The sequence below is a fragment of the Ascaphus truei genome, chromosome 1 (assembly GCF_040206685.1).
Source record: "Ascaphus truei isolate aAscTru1 chromosome 1, aAscTru1.hap1, whole genome shotgun sequence".
Classification (NCBI taxonomy): domain Eukaryota; kingdom Metazoa; phylum Chordata; class Amphibia; order Anura; family Ascaphidae; genus Ascaphus; species Ascaphus truei.
Genome location: NC_134483.1, coordinates 127071274 through 127097102, shown reverse-complemented (window position 1 = coordinate 127097102; position 25829 = coordinate 127071274). Strand labels below are relative to the sequence as shown.

Here is a 25829-nt window from a genome sequence, read left to right as displayed (position 1 = left end):
AAGAGCACTCGTTCTTGTGTTGTAATATCTATATTATAAAAGGAGGTGTTCTAGTACATCTTTGGCATTTTTGTGGTTGTTTTAGTGATCTATTTTATGTGTGCAGCCTCTTCAGTTTTTAGTGGTTTTCAACTAGATGCCAAGGTAATTTAGGAAACCTAAAACAACCACCGTATCCCATATAGAAAAATCCTGTAAAAAGGAATTTTTAATATAAGTGTAATGTAATCTAGAAAACAAAGCTCAGTTCATCATTCATGATTCGCAAACCGCTAGTAGCAGGTAACTAAACAATTATGAGCTTATTGTATATCTGCCAAAGCGGTCGATTGGGACGTTTTCAGCTGAAGTTACTGGAAGAAAGACCCAGTCAGCCGCTTTGGCTGATCTAGAATAGGCCCCAGATACATGTAGAGCAAATACCAGCATCAGTTAAAAACAGTAACCGTTAATATTTGTGCACCACATCCATTGACAGAAGGCAGTATAAGCAGCAGGAGCATTCTTCTCTGCCGCACTATGTGAAGCATGTTGGAGAATATTATGTATAAGCAAAGGGGGAAGCAGCTTTTTTTTGGCGAAGGACCATAATGTTTTCTGGAACTGCATCTTCTAAACAGAAGAATCTTGATAGGCTGTGTGTGAGACTGTCACATATAGCAAGGGATATAAAAAAATATACATTGGTGCCAGAAATGTAGGAAAATGACAATAGAACAAAAGGAATTATAAAACAATATGTATAGCGAACATCAAAGCAATAGGAAAGGGAATCCATGCCACAAAGCTTACAATCCACACAAGGCAGAGTTGTTTGTATTGAAATATCAACCAACTTTACGCAGTGGTGATTTCTGCTTTAGACTGTGTAGCCTAGCCTCCGGCCGCTACTTCCTTTCCTGGGCTTTACCAGTGTAAGTCCGGTTCGGTGCAGGCAGTGGATGGGTTAATTCCTTCAGAAAGGCCTTGTGTGCTTTTGCAGCCTTAGATACATTTGATGTATCTAAGGGCGGGCCTAGCAACAGCCAGAGTGTCAGCCTGAAGGGTGGATACTGATTGGGTCACATACTGGATGTGATGGCCTGTCAGTATCCAGATCTGTCTTGTTATGAGGCGGAGTTACAGACACACCCAAGGGTATAAATACTGGCGCTCTCACAAAAGTAGGTGTCTCTTTCCTCCCCTTGTGGAGTGAGTTCCAGCTACCCTGGGTCTCACAAGGAGGCTTCAGGAGGAGCACCATCACCATGCAAAGGAAAGCTATGCAATGCTGTAAGATCAGAACCTACAATAAACACCATTGTACCATCATCAGTGTGATTCACTGTCTAAGAACCAAGAAAGTGTCAGTATGGCCTATGATCCAGAACATAAACCATGAATGTAAACTATCCATGGTTTGAAACTCCGGCAGAGAAGCAGCATAGACCAGGTTTAGCAACACAACCACTGTAAATACTGTTAGCTTTGCAATGGAGACAAGATCAAGAAGGTATTGATGTTGCCTAGCATCTGCAAGGCTGGTTTTGCCTGATAAGTTATAAACTCAAAAATGCTTCTTCACAGCTGTTTTGATGTAGCCCAAAAGGTTAATGAGGTAAATCCCGTAAGAATGATTTTGCTGCCCTCTTTTTTTGCTTTTGAAACTTACTGTACTAAGGTTTTCTTTAACACCAGTAGCCCTAATAATAGCATGTTCTTGTATAGCGCTGCTAGTTTTTTACGTAGAGCTTTACAGAGACATTTTGCAGCCACAGGTTCCTGCTCCGTAGAGCTTACAATCTGTTTTTGGTGCCTGAGGCACAGGGAGATAAAGTGACTTGCCCAAGGTCACAAGGAGCCAACAGCGGGAATTGAACCAGATTGCTTTAAACTCAGTGTCAGTCAGTGTCTTTACTCACTGAGCCACTCCTTCTCCCGGTGGCTTCAAAGCAGAAGGGTAGGTTATTCCGCTACAGTTTTATTTGAAATCCTCTCTTCTCATTTGGTAAAATTGGGCTGCACATGCCAGAATTATTAGAACAGATGTCATAACTTTTTGGCTCAAGGGTGCAACCGGTGAAACTTTAATTTAAAAAAAAAATGAACTTGACTGCTTTTTCCAACGACAGCAATTTTATAGCTATCCTTTTTGAGGATTTGTGGGGGTGAAATGGGAAAGAATTTGGTGTAGGGTTGGGTGATATCAAAATTCTGAAAAAACTATTAAGAACTTTATCGCGATAACGATATAACCCAATATACTTCATATATTTAATAACACTTTTCATGTATAAAATGTTAAAAATATATCAAACAGATTGTAGAGAAATCTGTTTTTAATACATTTTTAAAATTTTCATAGAGAATGAGAGTGATGGAAGCAATGTAGGTGAGAGAGGGTGAAGTGTAGGATTGAAAGAGTGAGGGGGGGGGGAGAGAAGAGAGAAGAGAGGAATGGGTTAACGGTCCCAGGGAGGGAGAGGGGAGAGGAAGGGGTTAAGGATCCTGGGGGGGAAGGGAGGAAGATGATGGGGTTAGGGGTCCAGGGGGGAGACAAGAGGAGGGGGTTAAGTGCCCCAGGAAGAGGGTGGGAAAGTGGTTAAGTGTCCAAGGAGGAGGGGGTTAAAAGGAAAGTGTGCAATTCCTATCTTTCACTGCTATCTCTGCTTTCACATGCTCTCTCCCCATGCTGCCTGAAGCTCCCCTTCCCTCCCTGCTTCTGAATGCTGACTCAGAGGGAGGAATCAGGAAAAAGAGGCAGAGAGACAGCACAACGGCAGCTTCAAAGCTGCTCTCACTGCACTGGCATCCTGAATTATTGCGATAACAGGTAATCTCCCATATCGGCAGACCGGGAGATTCTGTTATCGTGATATTTTGATATATCGGTAGATTGCCCAACCCTAGTTTGGTATTTAATTGCATATTACGGTATATGATTTCAAAGGTGAAATAGATGTAGCCGGGACCCTTTTTCCACCCTTTTTGTTGTTATGGTTGGGAATGTTGCAGTTAGGGAACACTCCGATAACGGAGGTTCCGCGTAAGGGAGCCGCCATGTTGTTGTTGGCGCCAGCACAGACTTAGCCTAGCAGAGGTTGCGCATGCGCAGAGCGAGGGTGAAAGGAGCCCGCGAAGGAGGTAGCGCACGACGAGTCCCAGCAGCCCCCGCGGGTCCTTGTGATGCGCCTGGGCCAATGAGGTGCGAGACCAAGAGGAAAAGGAAGTGGTTGCGCGCACGAGTTGTCAGTGTTGGTTGGAGAGGAGAAGGAGCTTCTGTGTGGGGAGGCAGACCGCCCCCTACGTAGGCCGCATGCCCCAGGCCCAGTTAGGCCCTGAGTCCCCGTAGAGACCAGCAGAGCTAGGGACTGGCCATAGTCAGATTCCGGTTCCCGTATTGATACCTTATCACCGCTGGGACAGTTCTAAGTTGGCGGGAGGTCTGGGCGCAGGCGCAGGCCCCGCTATCGTGCCGCAGCGTGTCTGGGTGGGATCGCCCTAGACACCGACGGGTGACGTCATCTTCACCTCGCTGAGCCTTTGTGAAGATTGTTGCCGCACCGGGTACTGGAGTGCCCGGCAGGTAATTCTAAAGTGCACCAACGGTACCATCCTTCATTCAGGACACAGTGGCTGCGCAGTCACACTCACACATATAGAGATCTGACTCACTTGAGGGTGGGAGGACTTATCCCAAGGGGATTGGACACGGGGTGGAAGGAGACGGGAGGTTAGGAGGTCGTGTGACGCTCATTAGAGTATCTCCTCTAGGGAGGGCCGCTGATATATGTATGTGAAGGTATTGCTTTGCAAGTAAAGTCAATTGGTTAAGGTATCCTGCTGTGTGGTTGTGTGTACATTATATAAGTCCTGCGAAGACCCACTTCCCCTCTGGCGGAAGCTGTCGCAGGTGGAGGCGCTGCACCCAGTATAATTATTGTGCGAGTACCCCAGGCTCTTAGTGGCAGAGACTTAGGCCCTGTGAGCCTACAGGTAATACAGCATGTGGTAGTGGCCTGCGTTCTATAGGAAGCAGGGCTACATAAAGATGGTTAAATAATGGTGTAACTTGTAAATTGGAGAAAGCAGAAATAACACTGCATGCTAAGCAATAATGGGGAAATACAGGATTGCCGAACAGTCTGAGACATACAAATGCACAACAAGTGGTATTTGTATTTTCTGTACACTATACGGTGCAGGGTTTTTGTCACTTGTTTACTCACCATAACGTTTTAAATATATAGCAAGTATAAGGTAACCTCCTTGAAACATAGCTAAGCACTACAAAAATCACACACTGACCAGTTCCTCAACTCACAAACAGATGAAGTAAATGGTTCTTCTATATCAGGAAAGAACTACGTAGGGTAGTGTAGGCAACATGATTATACTTCAAGGGCCGCATGTGCAGCCCTCAACACCTCAAAAGGGCCGCACATTACCCATACACATACATGTATATGGTGTGTAGACAGAAGGGATGTTGCGGACATGGGTTGAAGTTTTCCGGTCAGCTGCTTAATGCGAGTTAATGAGTATAGTCTTACTTCTCTTCTCACGCAGGGAAAAAGTGATAGTCCTAAAGCAGCTGTGGGAGCGAGGGGAAGCCACGACCTACACCAGCAACATCTCCGCTCCCTCTGCACTGGGGAGAGAGGTAGAGCGGGCTGCTAGAGGTTGAGCGCCACAGGTGAAGCCCTGAGGGCCGCCTGCTGCCCAGCAATGATCTAGGGACAGGTCTATTCCTAAAGAAGAAAGTATGGTTTACATTTTCAACACCCGCTCTATGCAGATGTGATAGACATATGTAGCTTGGGCTACCGCAAGGCTTCCTCAATACAGATAAGAGCACTATCAGATTTTGTTTTGTACCGGATCAATAGTAGGACAAATAAATAACATGCATATTTCAAGGCGGTATAACACAGCTTTTTCCAGCCATGCCAGTAGAATATTGAATATGTCACCTTGGGATTCCTTACCAAAGATGTCAAAGTAATAAGCAGGGGACATGGGCTCCCATAAAAAGCCTGAAACCGTTCTCTGCGAAAGATATTGGATGAGGACAACAACATTTCTTCTTCAAATGCAATAATATTTCTGTGCATGGCACGAGAAATAAATTGAGAGAAAAGACCTCCGTCAGCTTATTTTTTACACCTGTGCAAAATGATAGTTTGTCGTCATTTTTCGGATTCTCTGAGCATGACCAATTTCTGCATGAAGGGAAGAGGGCCCCATGATCAAACAGCTGTCTCTGAATAACAGTGACAACAGGGCTAAGGGTCAGTTCCCCCCAATTTGACCTATTTTGAAAGCGCACGCCATATATTGTTTTATTTTTTTTTATTTATAAAATGTTTTACCAGGAAGTAATACATTGAGAGTTACCTCTCGTTTTCAAGTATGTCCTGGACATAATTAATATGACAAATAATACATGGTTGTAAATACAGTTACATAAATGAACAGGGTATACATTATATACAATACATTGCATGCACGGTTAGAGAAGATGTATATTATAGGCGTATGTAACAGTTACAGACCAGATAAAAATGTGAGACAGCTTTAATTTTGAAAGAACTTAAACTGGTGGTGGATGTGAGAGTTCCGGTAGGTTGTTCCAGTTTGGGGGTGCACGGTAAGAGAAGGAGGAACGGCCGGATACTTTGTTGAGCCTTGGGACCATGATAATGATGATAATAATAATGATGCCCTTTAACACTTTCAGTGCCGGGGTTAGGCTGAGGCACTAGAGTGCTGTGATAATGTGTTTGCGATGTCACTGAAGACACTAATGCAAGAGGAGTCCTCTTCCATTCCACATAGACCAGTGGTGAGGCCCCTGGAGTGCCAGACCTCATGACCTGGTAGCTATGTCCTGGGGAAAACTCAAGGGGTTACTGCAGATTACGAATCCTTGTTTTACTTTTTTCCCTTAACTTTTTATTTTATTTTGAAAAGCTCAAAGGCTGCAGTAGAGAGTTCACACAGCAAATCCTGCTGTTCGCACTCCGCCCCCCCAGGTACTGTAGCATGGAGCTGTTTTTGCATACTGCCTATAAAGGATCAGACTACAAAGGATGTTCATAAAACATGTCTTGTTTTCATGTCAGATAAGGTTCTTAGAGATCTACTAATGAGGGGCTTGGCAAACAGCCAACATTATATATGTTGTGGTAGAAAGGATTGGATATAGACCGCTGAGTCCAAAAACGCACCAACAGCTCACCAAAAAGAAGGGCTTAAAAACATTTATTAGAACTACATAAAAATGAAAAAAGGAACAAACAAAAAACTAATACATACAACCTCCTACGCCTTTCAGGCTCTAAGAGCCCTTTCTCAAGGGGAGAATCACACGGCACCCACGTATCAACTTCCCCTCGTTTGCTTACCTCAGTTGTCCACTTCACATTATATTATTATTTCCGGGACTCTCTGTTGCAGAGCTTTTTAGTAGCTTCACCACTGAACAACATTATATATGTTGTAGGCACATTTTGTAGAAGTAAAATACACCGTTAAAAAAAAAAAAAAAAAAGTGAGCCGGAAAAAACAGAAACGTGAAAAGAGACGTCCTACTCCACAGTATTGTGAAGAAAAATAGCATGCGGGGGGGTACGGTCCCGTTAAACACTGGTGTTCCCTGGATATCGGGGGACCGCCTAGCAGCGCCACTTTAAATAAAAAACAATGTACCGTGCTATTTGTTTTGCTGCTGCATCACCAGCAGAGCAAACTGTTTCAGTTTGGCTAATACAGTAGGTCAGATGTCACCTTGTTCAGACAAGTACACTAGGAAACAAGTTCAAACAAATCGGCCAGGCAAAACATGGACAAATATTATCAGCAGAGAGATGGATGGATCAAAATGCAGAGGACATTGAAAACGGTTGCTGTTAGTTATGACAGCATCACAGGTCACCCACCATTAACAGGAGGGGGAATATTGTCGACCAGGTTACAATGCATGAATTTGTTTTTCACTTCATCTGAGCATCAGCGTTTCAAATCTTTAATCGATAACTGTTTACTGGGAGATGAATGTGTGCAGGATGATTACTGCAAAGGCGTAACGTCTTTGCCAGTGTAGCAACACGCAAAGCATTTAAGGAGCTTTTTTCAGCTGCAAAGCTGTTTGGACATTTAATTTAAAAGGACTGTGGAAGGAAAAATCTAGGCATTTCTTTTAAGGTGCAATCATATTTAGCTTGTAACTGATCTGCACCACAGGCTATAAATCTACCACAGGCGCCAGCGGAGAAAGGACGGTGGGTACTGAAGAACCAAATCAGAACCAGAGCTGTCGATCACCGCTCTACTTCCTTGTCATTCCACACAGTGACATCCTCATTGGAGGTTGTCTGGGATCTCGAATTAGATTAACCCTTTAAATGCCCCATGATTTTGGAGCAACGTTATATTACGTGGCACCGATGGGGTCTTAAAAGATTCTAGTGGAGATTGGTACCTCAGACTCGAAGCCACAGAGGTCCATTCCTTCATGCAAGTACCGGGACATTATTAAAATGATTGACGCCTGTATTTTCCTTGAGGTTAATGCACATCCACATAGCTAATTATATGCAAAAACAAGGCCCTTTGTATATTGCATAGACTTAACATCATGTGAAGTTAGCACTGCCTTGCGTTATATAGTTACATAGTAGATGAGGTTGAAAAAAGACATACGTCCATCAAGTTCAACCCATGCTAAATTTAGACAACAGATACTTTATTGTATATCTATACTTACTTATTGATCCAGAGATTAACACAGATACCCAGCAAGCTCAAACTCCCACACCCACCACAAAGTGAATATATATTTATGTCAACCAGAGAGCTACTGAGCGTGGCAATTGTATATAACAAGAGACAGGGGGTGCCCAATGCTGCATCCAGTTGACAAAACATATAAAGTAAAATACTTCAATAATAATAATTGGTTATTTAGTTAACCCTTTGGCCAAAGGCGTCATAAGCCTGCATACCAACGTCAAGGTATGACCTGCATTATTTTGGTTATACCTTGACGTTGGTATGCAGGCTTATGACGCCTTTGGCCAAAGGGTTAACTAAATAACCAATTATTATTATTGAAGTATTTTACTTTATATGTTTTGTCAATTGGATGCAGCATTGGGCACCCCCTGTCTCTTGTTATTGATCCAGAGGAAGGCAAACAAAAAAAACCATTAAGGGGAAAAATAAATTCCTTCCTGACTCCAAGAATTGGCAATCGGATTAATCCCTGGATCAACATTCTTCCCTTGTTTACTTATTTGGTATATCCCTGTATACCTTTCCTTTCTAAAAAAAATGTCCAACCTTTTTTTGAACAAATCTATTGTATCTGCCATCACAGTCTCCATGGGTAATGAATCCCACATTTTAACTGCCCTTACTGTAAAGAACCCTTTTCTTTGTTGCTGGTGAAATCTCCTTTCCTCCAACCTAAAGGGATGCCCCCGAGTCATTTGTACTGCCCTTGGGATGAATAGTTCATTTGAAAGCTCCTTGTACTGTCCCCAAATATATTTGTATATAGTTATCATATCCCTTCTTAGACGCCTCTTTTATAATGTAAATTAATTTAGCTAGCCTCTCCTCCTAAGAGATTGTCCATCCCCCTTTATTAATTTGGTGGCTCTTCTCTGCACTCTCTCTAGTTCCAGAATGTCTTTTCTAAGGAGTGGTGCCCAAAATTGTACTCTATATTCAAGGTGTGGTCTTACTAATGCTTTGTAAAGGGGCATAATTATGTTTACTTCCCTTCCATCCATTGCCCGTTTAATGCAAGATAAGATCTTGTTTGACTTTGCAGCTACTGCATGACTTTGGGCACTATTGCTAAGCCTGCTGTCTACAAGCACTCCTAAATCCTTCTCCATCAATGATTCCTCCAATTTATCCCTATTTATTAAATTCTTTATTTAATGTCAACATTTTTATAACAGTGAACATACAACACAATATAATACACTACAAAACCAAACATCACAATACAACATACAAATTATAATAATCATAGATATAGTTTGTTAAACAATAAATACAATCACAAACAAGAACAAAACAAAATTCACTTAAAATAAAATCTGATAATAAGTCAACTCCATATTTAGTAAACCTGTTTATCCCTATTATTCTCATTTTGGCAGATGATAATTTATCCCTATTTATTGATTAACGAATGTCTCGTTAAATTCCTGCGTTAACTGCAGTGGACCTCTGTGGATAGGCGTTTTAAGGAGGAACACCTGTTTTGCATATCATTCGCATGAACGGCGCGTTGGATTTTGTTAATCTTACCCTTATGCTGGTTCTGTATTAATGACGTTCGTATACATTAATCTATGGGTTATTTAGTATAGGAGCTATATGACACAACAACATTGTGTATTGATATGTGCTCCGCTATTCTAGAGATGCAATCCGTAGTTATTATGGCACGAGACTTAAGCCACTATTTAATTTGCATCATCAGGCATGTATATTTGACATGTCTAGAAGTATGTTTCTGTGACTATTCAAGTTCATACCCTTATATTGGCCCTGCGGCATTTGTTCTGTGCTGTAGTGCCTAGGGGTTATTTAATCATCATCTGTCACAGTCCATCTATATGTGACTCTGCTGTTGGTACTGTCCGTGCTTTACAGCGCGTGACTTAAAGTACCTTGTTACTACTTTCCCCATTTAAATATTTGATTGAGTTTCAGCTGGGGCTTGTGTGAGTCTGATAAACTAGATTTTCTCAGTTTTGGCACTTTGCACTGCTTTTGTACATTTTTTTTCCCTATATGTTGTCTGTTTGTTCCATATAATGTTTAGCGCAATTTGTATATTATCATAAGTCTTGCTTATTCCTACTTTAATATATGTACACTCTGGCAGAATCATATTCTACAACATATTTACTGGCATTTAAGCTATATTTTTGTATAATATATACATTTGTTCATCTATCTATATTATTATCATACACATTGTGTTAAATCTTGTCGCTACAATGCAGTGCAGTTCTATGTACGTCTTGTTTATGTCTAGTGTCTATGACTACCGTAATTTTACTACCATCACTCACGTTATAGCAACTTGTACAGTGTGCGACCCTTTTGCTGCATTTTGCAGCATAGGTTTCATTGGAGGTTTTTGGCGCCGTTTTGCATATGCTGTGCACATAGAGGGTATATAAGACATGCACTGTCACTTACACTTTATCTTGACAAAGGTTCGCAAGCGGACCGAAACGTTGATGCTTGTGCAATAAATGTTATAATCTTTGGAAGACCAGTGGAGTGCCTCTTCTATTTTTGACCTACCTGTGTCTCCGCATCCAGTGGGACCATTGTTGCTGTGCACCCATGGCAATTTGTTACCTGGTATTAGTGCACCTATTTTGGACTGTTTATTTATGCAGGTACAGTTTATTGTACCAGTCCTGTATATGTTAGTCTTAAAGTATGTAAAACAGTGATGTACAGCTCAACCCCCTAATAACGCTGTGCTTGGGGTCCAAATAATCACATCACATAAGTGGACCATGTTAGAAATAATGTACAATTGTATGCATTTTACAATAAAGTATTTAAGATACCAATAATTGTGTTGTAAAGTATTCATAAATACGAAAATTAGGAGCCACACTTGCATCGCGTTATAAGCGGATTCGCGTTGTAACGGATCGCTTTATAACGGGGTTGGACTATACATCTTGGTTCAAGAGTGGGGACCTGTAGGGGTTAACTCTCTCTTGCTAACTGACCTGTAATCAGGGTTTGGTATTATAGGCCTGGACACTGATGGGATTAGGCCCATTGTTGAGGAACCAGGTCGACAACCTGCTGAGTAGGCTCATTCTGCAAGAAAGCTGTAAACCCTGGGGCTGTATCTGTATTGTTTAGGGGTCTGAAGCATCCGGTGGAGCTGCGGTCTGTGAATGCAAGATCGACCTGAGCTGTTTGGAGTGAAGCAATGGTAGGGAATTTAAAACAGCAGCGCAAGTTGGGAACGTGTATTGGGGTAAGCTTCCGGACGGAGGTCCCCGCACCTTGGACTTTAGGTTGTTCTCCCAGTTACCCCGTTGGGGGAGTGTGTGCGTGTTTTATGTACTGGAAGTTTATGGAAACTTTTTCCAATAAAATCACTTTTGTTAACTCTGCAGTTCTGTCTAGTGTATTGATCCCTGGTGTAAATTATCTTGGTCTCCCATGACAACTGCAAGCAGTTAAATTGGGCACTGTAACTACATTTCTGTCAGGAAGAGAGAACTCACAGATAAAATACTTTTGCTGTAAATAAATCGTACTTCACTCTTGCAGAAATGATGCAACTTTGCATTATGACAGCTTCACTTCCACACACATTGGATATATGGTCAAATTGTGTGCCATTTAATCTTGTCATCATATCAAGGTTTTTTTCTGCGCATTGTGCCCTGTGTATGTCAGCTTGATTTATCTGTAGGAGGGATTAAGGAGTCGTGCGTAGGACATATGAGATGTATTATCATTTTCTCCCTTCTCTTTTGCATCAGAAATCTAAGGCCGTGCCTACAAGGCTGTCGTTGGCGACAGCGACACGGCGGGTGACGTCGCCATCGCCACCGGCGAAAGTTATGTTGTGGCGGGGTCGCGGGATTCCGGCAATTTGATTTGTTCAAGGGCCGTCACGTGACGCGACGCGACGGCCCATGAAATATCAAATTTTGCCGGCTTCAGGTTTTCGCTACGTCGCTTGTCGCCGTCGAGTGCACTATAAGCGCACACGGCGGCGGCGGCAATGTATTTGTTTTCGGGCAACGTCGCATCGCCGGCACTATAAGTGCGGCCTTAGTCAGGTCTGAGTTGGAGGAAAGGAAACCTCTATGAAGAACTATTTGTAGCAAATGTAAGAATGTATTATAATAAGCTTGTTTCATTTGACACAGCTGCAAGGAGAGGTTTTTAAAAAAGGTGTACCATAAGCCGAAGAATACTTGTGTAGTGGTGTTCCGGGTTCCCCTCTGTACCTTCGCTGCGGGGCGTGATCATGGGGGGCTGTGTAAGGAGCATCCGGAGGTTCCGCGGCAGCCCGATTAGCACAGGGCGCCGCCATGTTGTAATTGGCATTGCGCAATACTCATGTGCGACAGGAGGCACGGAGAGAGTTCGCGCATGCGCAGTGTAAGCGCGCGAATGGCTGGCCAATAGTCAGGAGGCTCTGCAGTAAAACTACAATGCCCATGAGCCTCAGCAGAGCCACATGATGCCAGGGAGCGAATAGGAGTGGAGGATTTTCTGGCAGGCAGGAAAGGGAAGCGTGGGAGAGAGACCACGCTAGCAGAGGGTGACGGAGGAGCAAGGGGAGAGGTTGTGTGTGTGTGGAGGGGGTCAGTGACCCACCTGCGTAGGCCAGATTTCCCCTCAGGCCCCAGTGCAGACCCTGAGTCACCATCAGCTTGTGGTACTGCAGGGAACCGCCCTAAAGAGCGACATCCTATTCCCTTACTGTATTAGCAGACAGGGGCACAGTGTTCTTCCTGCGCTGCTGCGTGTTCAGTAGTTTGGGCTCAAGCTGCTGGACATTACCAAACTCGTGAGAGACTACGCTGGATCGGCGGATCCTTTTTGAAGTCTGTTACCGGCTGCTGGAGTGGCCGGAAGGTATTTAATAAGTGCACCAACACCGGTACCTTCAGGCGCTGATCCTGCCTTGGGGGAGGGTTCTTTGGGGACACTGGGTTGAGCAACCAAGGGACTGAGTCTATACATCCAACACGGTGTGGGGTACACGCGGTGGTGGGAAGTGACATTACTCGAACGTGGAGAGTGGCCAGGCCACTGGTGTATAACTACTGAGTATCAGCTATTCATGTACTGTGATTATATGTGTTTTATTCTTGATGGGTGTAAGCTAAGGTTTTGCAATCACTTACTAGTAAAAGGTTACAACGTTGTGGCTTGTTATCATTATTCTTACCTAGGGGAATCTTACTTATTGGGGATCCTGGGTAAGTAGAGGCGCTGCCAAGAACATATTGTTACCCCAGGCTCCCAGTTAGCGGAGGCCCAGATCTCGCTGAGCCAGCAGGTACCTACAGCACTAGTAGTTTCTCTATATCAGCAGGAAAGAGGGCCACACTTGTCTGCACATTTGGTATAGATCCAGTTATGATGTGCAGTCATATTGGGGTAATTGGGTAGTACAGCCAGCATTTAGGTGATTTACATTTGTTTTCACACAAGTAGCTGGGATGATGGGCGTAGGAGCTCGATAGAGAAGGGAAGCCCTTTGATATGATAATATATTGGCAAAAATGGTTTAAAATTCTGTTGAATCAAAATAATTTAAGGTGAAAGTTTATTGTTTTGCAAACATGGCTATTACAGTGCCTACATCTTCATATGCGTATATAATCAGGTTTCCCATTTTAAAACCATAAACCATTGTCATAAAATTGATTTGCAACACATTTCATTGAAAGGAGTTCATAAAAAGTGACCCATTTATTTTTATTGTACTGCAAAGCTTAAATTTTGCTTTGTACAACGCCACCTACACTGTAATTTCTATGGAAAAATAGAGACAGAATTCACATGATAAAGTCCTCCTGTTTATACTTTCATGAAGTTTTATGAATTGCTGTAAGTATTCTAGAAATACAGCATCCATTCTCGGGTCATGGGTTATGTCAAAGTGTTGTCTGTCATACAGCTGGCTGTTGAACATTTCATCTTGTTTTACAGGGGTTCATTTGTGGTTTTTCAATCGCCACTGGAGCTGCCTCGCGTCTAATCTCTGGCTATGACAGCTATGGAAACATTTGTGGGCAAAAGAATGCCCAGGTGGAAGGCATTATAAACAGTGGCCTAGACCACACCAAGCGCAAGTAAGTCCAGTGTTGTGCTGTCAGACAGGCCCACCAATTACTGATCAGGTTCACAGTCAGCTCAGGAATTAGATTAAATTGGTGTATCCCATGTTGTCTTTAATGTGGCACTTTTTTTTTTTAATAGATATGCATAATGCTCTTTGCTTTTTGCAAAAGTTCTTGATCCCACCCTGAGTTTTTTCTGGTTCTGATACCTTAACCCCTTGGGTGCCACACAACGTAACCACCAGGGACCCCATGACGTAGTAGCTCCATCATGGCCTTTCTGGTAGTTCCCTAAGGACTATCGTGTTCTGCCCTCCTGGGGATTACTGAATGCAATGTGGCCGAGAGAGACGACCTTTCCGTTCTCATCAGTGACTCGGGGGGGCCGTGGCCCTTCTGGCACCCAAATAGTTAAATGAGCCAACAGCAAAGTTGAAGAAAATATAGTGTACAAAGGTTTAGAAACTCTTATTCACATGTAATATGCACGTGGCAGTAGTGCAGTGGACAGTGCATGTTAAGAAGAGACCTGTGAGATTATAGAAATTCTGTACACTATATAATTTCCGATCTGAAGAACACTCGTGGTCCATTGGAAAGTATTACAATCTGTACTCCTCCAGTACCAACACGGCTACTAGAAGCAAATATAACTCGTATGGCAACGTTTCTTCCACCCACTCCCAAAGCCAATACAGATTCCCCTCTACTTCCTTACACCTGGTTTGGGCACGTTTACTCTAACCTGTTCCTCACAGATGAAGATTTTAGTGGGAAACTGAGCACAAATTGCATAAAATAAACATACCAGATTTATTGTGGTTTGCCATGCACCCTGCTTTCCTGCGGTCTAGGTTCATTAATGCAAATAAAATACACATGAAATGCCACTGATGGCCTAATAATAGTCATTTATGACAAAATGTGACTTGTGCATCTCTGCAATTTATCCTTTTAAAACAGGCACATTAATAGAATATTCTAACCGTCGTCAGTGTGCAAGAAATACCAAACGCTTTTTCCTTTTTTTAAATATACGAAGTAACAAGTTACACTAGCAATACAGATGTTGCAGACATTATTGCACCCGTTAACGCATTGTATTATCAGGGTTAATGACGTCTGCTACGAGGGAGATTTGTAAATGTAAAGTACAAAAGAAGGAGCGCAGGGAAAACGGCTTTGTTAGAGAAATATTCCTATTTTATTTTACATGCAATATCAATAAAAACTTACAATAAGTTAAATCATGTGGACTGCGTGCTTCCCTCACACCACCGACGATCACGGAACGAGACTCACGGCGTATCCTCTAGTCAGTTCAACCCAGACCACCACACGGTCACCAAACCGGAAGCAGACCAGGGCAGACTTCCCACGGTACCCTGCAAATCCCGGGAGGGATATTGCATGGAAAATAAATTAGGAATATTTCTCTAACAAAGCAGTTTTCCCTGCGCTCCTTCTTTTGTACTTTGTCTGTTTTGCCCCGGTGGATCGCGGGAGAGTTTTGGAGCAGCGGGAACAGCCTGACCCAGGAAGAAACAGGGGATCCCTGATCAGCGCGGTCTCAACCTTTCTTAGATTTGTAAATGTAAAAAAGGGGCACGGAAAAGTTTGTTTTGACACTGCTCTATTTTCTGCTTGCGTTGGCATCAAGCGTCAAAATTGTTACATAGAAAAGTTTACGTCACCTCAGACCTGACGACAGATTTTACTTTACTTTTTCTTTATTTGTTTTTCAAGATGAACGTCAAAAAGGTTTTGGGAATTTCGGGTGGGGTAGAAGTACAAAAAGAAAGAAGGGTTGGGGGGTACACGTTTACAGGTAAATTCAGGTTTCTCTACATCACACAGTATCAATCCAGATCATACATTAGTTGTTTGGTTGTGTCGAAAATTTGGGTTACTTTCTTCACTCTTCCAGTTATATCTCTGTCCCTGCACAGTTTTAGGTCTGGCAGATTTTTTAAAGCAAATACAAATAAAAATAGTGAGTCATGGAGACACAGCGTCGGATGCATCTAATTATTATCTGCGTTTCCTATAAAGCCTCCCTATCACCTCATTCATCATCTAAAAATGACACAAAGACCCTAATACACTGATGCAGAGCGAAGCAAAATGGAAATTTGCATCAATTTTTCTCCACTTTTGCCTTCATACATCAGCCCCGTTAGTTGTAAAAGATTGAAAAGTACAGTGCAATTTGTTAGTTTTTTTTCCGGATAGATTTTTAATAGTGATGTAGCTACCAGAATAAATACATATGCAACAAAAAACAATGCATGTGTTTAAACAAAAGCGAAAACGCTACAATTTTAAAGGGTCTGCAAACGGCGCTAATAAAACGGCAATTGCCTTGGATTGTTGCTTCTGACCTGGGTAACCTTGAATGGAAAGCACAGGATAGATGTGTTTCTGGAGCAGACGTCTGTTTTTGGTGTGAAGTTGTCTGACAATGTGAATGCAAGAACAAAGTCATCTAGAATTTGCCAATATAATATTGGAATGAGAGGACCCAAATTACACCCTGTTGCATGGTAACCGATGCCTGTAATTTTGTGGAGGGAAGATTATAAAACAAAGACCTACAGACCTATACATCTTTACATTGTATGGATACATAAAATATAACAAGCAAAATGTTGCCTAAAAGTTTATTTTTCTAGAAGGAATCCAACAGTGAACATATTGTTTAGAAAATCAAAGCAAGGATCATTCTTTCACCTAGAGCAGTGTTTTTGTTAACCTTTTTGTGATTGAGGAACCCTATAATTATATTGTGAGATTCTGAGGAACCCCAACCCTCTCTAATAGCGCGTCTGAGAGCAGATGCATTGTAAATCATTTTGTATTTGGTACAATTTTCAAATGACCTGAAAATTGCAGAGCGCCCTTTAGGGATGCCCTGGGAACCCAAGGGTACTTCCTAGGTACACTGACCTAGTGTTTCAGGACAATTGTTAGTCAACCATAAGTGAATCTTACTCGAGAACCTGGCTCGCTCATTTGTATTTGTATATACATTCTAGGTATGTCTTCTTCTTGGATCCTTGCAAGTTGGACCTAGTAAATCGAAAGATCAAGTCTATAGCTCTGTGTGTGTCTGAGTGCCCTCAGCAAGAATTGAAAACGTTGAATGATGTCAAAAAGTTTGCAGAAACTAATGGTGAGTCCCACAATGTCATACAGTAGATATTCTTAAATGTGAATTACAATTTTTGGGGGCTATCTCTTATCATTTGCAAGGAACACAAGGCAATACAAATCATTATTCCAACCAGCTAATATGACAGAGCCAGAAAAGAAAATGATGATGGTTTCCCTAAATGATGTCGGCTGTACTACGTGCTCCCTAACCCTCTTTGAACGCCAGCAGACTAACCTCTACTGTGCATGGAAGAGCTGTGCTGATCATTACCTTTGATTGGCAAGCAATGCGCCACACATTAATCGTTTCATGAATGACAACACTGGAGATTTGGGCTACGGTTTTCTTTTGCCTAAGGTCGCATTTTGGGATTCTCAGCATTATTGTTATAGATAAATTAATTATTTGCTGGCAAGCAAAATAAAGGCAGATTTTGCAAGTTGATTTTTTTTTTAACCAACATTGTCACTAAAGCTGCACAACATTAAACACACAATCTACAGTACGTGTTCCAGTACAATGTATTTGGCTCTACAAAAAGGAAAGTACATATTTCAACATTGTCACTAAAGCTGTGTGTGTGTGTGTGTGTGTGTGTGTGTGTGTGTGTGTGTGTGTGTGTGTGTGTGTGTGTGTGTGTGTAACAATGTGTAGGTATGGGTGGGGATCTTTTTAATAATTGCACACAATCATCATGCAGTAAATTGTATGGAGCAAGACTGGTTTTCTTCTGCCTAAATACTGTAAATCGTGCTAAAATGCAATAACTTACAGTATATTATGTGACAGTTGAAATGCTGCAAGGTGCGCTTCTTAGACATATTGTTTAAAAAAGAAAAGAAGGGGAGTGATAAGGGGAAATAAAATACTCCATTAAATAGGATGTTAAATAAAACTTCATAGGCTTACAACTACGATCTTATAATTGTATGTTTCCTGCAGTAGGAGTAAGACTTGTTTCCTCCGTAAAGATTCTCAAGTTTAGCATTTATTTCTATCGAAGACTGGTGGTGCTCAAGCATACCCTCCGCAGAGCGGCTTTGTACCACATTATGCTGCACAGTGTTCCGTGGAAAGAATTCACGGAAGCTGCACACCATTAAACCCACAATCTACAGTACAGTTCCAGTACAATGTGTTTGGCTCTACAAAAAGGAAAGTACATATGCAAGGAATCCCTACCGTTCAGCTTTTTTGAAGTGAAACTTCTTTAGTGGCACCTCATTCGAACTGGGGCAAAAATGGATTGTGGAGACAGAAATGAAACGGATGTGACGTCAGTGCTGGCAGTTGAGGCCGGGCTGTGTTCTGGCTCAGCCCGACCCCAACACTGACATGATCCCAACCGCTCAAACGCTCCTAATGGCCGCCACTCCCCCCACACGGCCGCAGACACATGCGCCGCCGCCGCCGCTCCTAACGCCCGCAACTCCCCCCACGTGCATTGCTACTGTACAACGGCTCCCCGGGCTCTCTGTTCCAGCTGCGACATATGCGGCGGCGAGAGCCGCCGGCGCCGCTCCTAACGGCCGCAATTTCCCCCAGGTGGAGATGGGCACGGGCGGCATCCGGTGCAGCAGGGACCCGCTGACCGGCTCCTGGAACCAGGCCCGCTCTCTGTCCCAGCCGCGTGCTCTGCCGGGCTGGAGACTCTGCCGAGGTGGAGACTCAAACAGAGCCCCCCTGCGCATGCGCGAACGCTGCTGGGCTCACTCGAGTACAGGCAGCAAGGGGAGCTGTTCAGATTCCGCCAAGCTCTGCGCTGCCGGACGCCACACATGCGCAGAAGCGGCTGGCAGCGGTGCCGTTCCCCCCACACGCTTCTAACGCCCATTGACAGCGGCGCCATTCCGCCCTCCACTGACGCCCTCCACCGCAGGAAGCGGTGGCTTACGGCGCAAACCCGGGTGCAACCCGCTTGGCGCCGGGGGCAGGCTCCTGTTGCTGGAAGAAAGGGTGACCCGGGCGGGCCGGGCAGCAGACGGGTAACCTCGCCCGCGGTCACTCATGCCCGTGCCGGGCGCATGTCCCCCCCGGGGGGGAGGGGTGCGAAGAATTTCGGAAGGGGGGGGGGGTGGTGCGCAATGTTACACCCCACCCCTGTCTGCAGCAGGATACACACACTGACTGACACACATACACACACACTGACACACTGACACACTGACTGACACATACACACACTGACACACATACACACTGACTGACACCCACACACACATACACACACACACTGACACACATACACACACTGACTGACACACACACACACACACACACACACACACACACACATACACACACATACACATACACACCTACACACACACATACACACACACTGACTGACACACATACACTCACACACTGACTGACACACATACACACACACTGACACACATACACACACTGACACACACACACACACACACACACACACACACACACACTGACTGACACACATACACTCACACACTGACTGACACACATACACACACTGACACACTGACACACACACACTGACACACATACACACACTGACTGACACACATACACACACTGACACACACACACTGTGATAAACACATACACACATTGACACACACACATACACTGACACACATACACACTGATTGACACACACATACACACATTGACTGACACACACACACACTGGCACACATACACTGACACACTGACACGCATACACACACTGACTGACACGCATACACACACTGACTGACACGCATACACACACTGACTGACACGCATACACACACTGACTGACACGCATACACACACTGACTGACACGCATACACACACTGACTGACACACACACACACTGACTGACACACACACACACACACACACACAGACTGACACACATACACATACACACACTGGCTGACACACATACACACACTGGCTGACACACACACACACACGAGGAATTCACACTTAGTGCAAATAGCTAATACAGGGGATGTGTGCCGAGCACGCGCATTATAAGTCAAATGTATTTGCGTTTTGTCAATGAAATTGTATTTTGATTTTTTATTAAAACATCACCAATACAAATACAATTTCTGTGACAAAAGTCAAAGAAGTTTCACTTTTTGCTTACAGTATGTCCAGGTAAAATATATTAAATTGCTCAAGATAATGGGAAAGGACTGCAACACAAAACGATGTAAATGTCACTGATCAGTATATCTAACTCCTAGCACTTCAGTCAAAGGAGATAATGGAAAAATACATGTATGTAATTGGGAGCTGTGGTACGTTCCTTATAAAACGAATTTTAAGCAGATACCCTGGATTTCTAAATCTCATATGTATATAACATTAATGACACATAAAGCATACGTGTTTACAGTATGTGGCTGCTGCTTCATCGTTATGATTGGCAAACCTATAGCTTGAAGTTTCCACCCAGCGAAGCAGGATTTGGTCTGGAAACCAGCTGTGCAAAGCCATTGGAACTCAAAAGAAAACCGATCCCCTGTTGTGGAAATAGACTATCCTCTGTCCATAGAAAAACACTTTAATTTCCACATATCCACAGCTAAACCACTAGTTGCACCTAAATGCCTCTAATTGTCTTAAAGCTCAGTTCAAGCAATAGCCTACATATGTTTTTTTGTTTTTTTTAAATAAATCAGTTTTGTAGTATGAGAAAATACTTGTAGCATTTTTTTTTTTTTTTAAACCATGCGGAAAGATATTTCTAATGTATTATAATGTAACAAGGAATTTTTGTTTCTATATTATAGCAACCATTTACCAAGTCACATTCCCTTCCTCTTCTGAAACCGGCTCTGGCACAACCCTTTCTGAGCCCTGCCCTCTCTCTTGCAGTGCACCAATTGTATCTAGTGACTGCTTGCACACATGATCTTCCCCACTTTGCATCTTTGGTCCTCTTCTGCTGCACTGACAGCCATTTAGTGAACCCCCGAGACGTATCTTCGCCGATCGATCAGCAACTTGGCTAATTACTTATAGTGTGGATTGTATTGCTGCATATATTAAAGGGAAAACAATTTAATTTAAAAAAAAAAAAGGCAGCTTGGACTGCTGGTTTAAGTCCCTAGGGACACCTGAAAAACTTTTTTTTTTGTTTTACAAAAGCTCTTAGTTGTATACAGTTTCAATATAATATATCATTGCATGTTTATGTACTTTACTTTTTTTTTTAATAAACAGAATTTCTCAATTGGAGATACAAAGTAGGGTTCTTCTCACCACAGTCTTAATTTCATCAGCTGATGAAAGGTCCGTAGGGACATGAAACCGTGCACACTCCACTGTTCCTTCAATAAATGGAAGACACTGCATTAAGACGTGTCAGTAGAGCTCTAATTTGTATCTCCTCCTGAGAAATTCTGTTTCACAACCATTTTGTCTATTTGTGTTGGCTAAACTTTTTTCGCTCAAGGTTTTTTTTCCCCTTCTATTTTCGGATTCAGTGTTTATTTACTTTCAAATGGTTGGATATGTTTGTTGGACGTGTCTTTATTTCTCTGGTCTCATTTGTTCATGATCCTGTATATAATACTGTATACATTGCATACATTTTAGAGTTGTATGATTGGTAAGATTTGAACATGACACACACTGATGTTGTTTCCTCTTTTGTGATGATGGTTTCTCTTTGTAGGATCGGCACTGTGTGATTATGAACTTAGCCCTTCCCAGTACACTAAAGATAGTAGAGCATCCGCCTGGTGCCCCAAGCTTCCAGTGCCTGAAAGGTGAGTTACAAATGCAGCTTCTGAGTGGATTTGCCTTATTCTAGAATGTATGAGGGCTCCGTTGTGGAATATTAGCAATAACTGTACCCAATGAACCCGCAATTTATTTATGCGCTGGTGTTTGACAACGGTCTAGCGCTGCAACCTTATTTAGTAACTGCGGTTGAGGGTTAAGCATCAGAAGCCTTGCCTGGTGAAATGGGTAATTTATCTGACGATTTGCTAATGGGAGTCCAGAAGGACTGTCTTTGAAAAGCAATGTGTGCATTGTTATCCTGGCTGGTTATCCCGTGGTGCATTTCTGGTAACATCTGAGGAATTCTGGGATCAAACAATATATCATTGCTGTTTTTCAGACATCCAAGATGAAACCCAAATTGTTTTTTTTATCCTCTGCTAATCATTCACCTTATATATTAGGAGTTGTGTCACAAGCTCACATGAGGTGATAGGCCATCAGAAGAACATGACCTCAGCTGTATGTGAACAGAAAACACATTAAGAAGCAGTGTGAACTCCTCTCCCAACACTGCAGCTCTATAACAAACATCCAGATGTCTGCACTGATTCTTGTGACTGGTAGTAAAATGGCCCACAAAGCATTTTACTGTATTTTAGGGGATATGGGGGTTACTTCTGCTAAGTCTGCTCCATATAACGCTAAATATGAACTGTTGTTTCTTTTATGTAGTTTGTTTTTAAAGTATTCTGTAAGTGAAACTACAAAACGATTAGGCACAGATCCACGAGCAGAGAAAGAGAGACAGAGACAACATAGCGTAAAACCATTTACCGATTAAAGGAAGTTAAAAAAAACTCACACATACAACACACAGGTGTAGGTGAGTAAAAAGCCTTTAGAGCATATAAAGGTCGACCTGAGCCTTCCTTGGGTACGGTTGAGGTATCGGTGTTCTCTGCGCTCCCGCAATCACCTCTGCCAGCTCCCCAATTGTCACTTGTGTGGTCGTCCGCTGGTGTAGAAGGACTCCTCAGCACAAATACGTTGTTTAGGTGATGTATCTTTACATTTGATATGTTATTTATTTCCTATTTTTTTCTTCATTTTAGATTTCTTTTGTTTGTTGTGTATGTTGCAATTCGTGTAATACATTTGGAACTGTTGTTTTTTAAGTAATTCCTTGTAGTGTGTCTATATAGATAGTTCAAATGTGGGCCTGGAAAGTAACTAGGTTTGCACGTCCCTTTAAAAATTGGGACAGAAAATAGAACAAACTTAGTAACCCCTGAGGAAGCTGCATTTCCAGCAGTGAGACGCATTGGGCGATTGGAGAGCTGTATCCAGGAAGCACCGAGGAGTTCTACACCGGCGGATGACCCCACAAGTGACGATTGTGGAGCTGGCAGAGGTGATTTTGGGAGAGCAGAGTGGAGCGCCGGGAAAACATCAATATCTCTACTGCACCTAAAGAAGGCTCGGGGCGAACTTTATACGCTCTAAAGGCTTTTTACTCACCTACACCTGTGAGGTTTTTTTTAACTTCCTTTTATCAGTAAATGGTTTTACGCTATGTTCTTTTTTCATTATATTATTTTTATTTCTCTCTTTCCATATGTGCTGAGGATTTCTTCTCTATTATGGATTATGGGACATAATCTACCTCAAAGAGGGCTCTGACCCATATAATCATATCCAAGGTTTTTCGCACCTGAATTTATCACATTGGATACTTTTTGCACAGACTTTGGACAATCTAAACATTTGGAGCTGCCTCTAAGCGAGGGTCTGGAAAGTATACCTATGTAGTTTAGTGAGAGAGGGTATAAGGTAATTTGCGCTTAATTTTCTGTATTGTTGCATATATACACACACATACACACAGCCAGCAACCACAAACCTATATTAGCACAATGTTTCAGCAATATTTTTTAACATGAAATGCTGCAACATGTCCATTTGGCCTAACTTCAGCTGTAAATGTTGCCTAGTTGTTCAAGGTTGGCATTTGAGACTTGATCCTAAGCGGCTTAGTCTATAAACTCTAAAACGAACAATCGCGCTGCTATCGGACAAAAACTCAATGTCAGTGGGAGTTTTCGGATGCCTATTGAATAGGCCCCTTGCTGGATTAGTCCTTATACTGCAATAGTGCCAATCGGGATACTGAAACTATCGCAGGGAAGCTCTCATTGAAGTCATATCCCATTCTGCACTATCACAGTTTAATGAGTACCTTTGTAGCATCAAAAGATTCATCCAATAAAGGATATTATAGACTAAAGCTGTTAAATTCTGGGGATTATTGAAATCCCTGCTCTCTGATTGGATAATGCCTGGAATTTTAACCAATCAGTAATGGCCCAGAACTTTTGGCACCCTGCCAAGTTTTTCAGACAATCAGCTTTCAGTTCTCATTCATAAAGAGTGAGATCAGACAGGGGAGGTGATTGGACAGGAAGCAACAGCAAGGCACTGACTCCTTCCCCACCCTGCCTGCAGAGAGCTCCGCACAGGAGAGTGAGGGGAAAGGTTTGTGTGTCTGTTATGTGTTTTGTGGGTGTAATGGGGGCCAGCAGATTGTTTTATTGGTGTGGGTGTAGTGGGGGCGGGGGGCTGCAGGGTGTGTGTCTTCTGTGTGTTTTGTGAGTGAAGGGGGGGTGCATAGTGTTTTGTTGGTGTGTGCGTGTGTCTGCAGTGTGTGGGTTTACAAGGTGCCGTTTTGTGGATGTAGAGAGGGGCAGTGTGTGTGTGTGTGTGTGTGTGTGTATGTGTGTGTGTGTGTGTGTGTGTGTGTGTGTGTGTGTGTGTGTGTGTGTGTGTGTGTGTGTGTGTGTGTGTGTGTGTGTAAGGTGGAGGAGGGCTGCAGTGTGTTTTGGTGTGTGTGTGTCTGCAGTTTTGTGGGGTTACAGGGGGATGCAGTGTGTTTGTTGTAGAGGGGGGGCTGGTGCGTGTGTGTGTGTGTGTGTGTGTGTATAATGGGGTGTGTGTGTGTGTGGATATAGAGGGGGAGGGCTGTGTGTATGTACAATTTCATTTTAATAAACTTGCAGTAAAAGCAAACGAATGTAGACGGAACAGGAAAGATAGACGGCACTCAAAAAAAATTAAGGTGAACCGATTTGCAGGGTGCAAAAGGAACAAGGAGGACTTACGTCTTCTTTGCTGTATGTGGACTTGATTTGTCTCTATTTTACATTTCTGCATTTTGCATTAGTATACCTTTGCTTTAATTTGGGTTTGCAATACTCCTTTGGGGACACAGGGCTAGGGAAGTACCTTTTGGTCCCTTTGGACCTGAGGGAACGGGCCTGAGGAAATGGGTCGTTACCCCGAAACGTTGCCCCCCTTTATCCCTCCCCTGCCGTTTTGTTCTCACTTATCCCTATTTTCCCCTTGTGGTTTTCCTTGTCTCTTCCCTTTCCCCTGTTTTGTTCCCCTTTATTTTACATTTGTGGGTCATTTGTACTGTATATCTATTGTGATTTTCACATCAATTTATTCCATATTGATTATATCTTGTGCTTTCTTGATTAAATTATTTTGCATGTTTGCCTTATACCCATGTTTGAGATTATTCTATTAGACAGTGTGTGCTGGAACATAATTAATTATTTACAAAAGAATGTAGACAATCATTCTGATAAAAATCAATATGACTACATGAGTGTCTTTTTTATGAAAAATGTAAAAAAAAAAAAAAAAATCCTACATTTAACCTATAATAGTAATAATTCCCTCAGAACAGGGCATTATTGGCCAGTAATGCCCTGTTCTTCGAGGATTATTACTTAAACTGAATCTTTACAGGTTATATTTATCTATGAAACCTGGAAATACTGTAATAACTAAGGATACTTTTTTTTTCTCTTTAAAAGAAAAAACACTTTGCAACTGCAGTGGGTTTACTTATTTATATTTATTTGGTAAGATGGTGAAGATCTGTGCGATTGGTGAGAAATGGGACAGATATTGTTCCATTTACTTGTAAGTGTATCCCATTTGAATGTATTAGCAGGGGTGTGTATTTGAAAGACCCTTTAACCTTTACAGTGCCACACCTCTTGCATTTCCGGTCACGTGATCCCTCTAGGAGCAATCACCAGAC

At 42.6% G+C, this 25829-nt stretch overlaps 1 protein-coding gene across 1 annotated transcript in view; it reads left to right on the top strand.

Annotated features, from left to right (window-relative positions):
* Window positions 1-25829, top strand: part of SLC44A1 (solute carrier family 44 member 1) — a 138617-nt gene that overhangs the window by 63004 nt on the left and 49784 nt on the right. The window contains exons 3-5 of the mRNA XM_075594642.1: window positions 13723-13865; window positions 16889-17025; window positions 21669-21762. Coding sequence (XP_075450757.1) covers window positions 13723-13865; window positions 16889-17025; window positions 21669-21762 — 374 coding nt within the window. The remainder of the gene's footprint in view (window positions 1-13722; window positions 13866-16888; window positions 17026-21668; window positions 21763-25829) is intronic.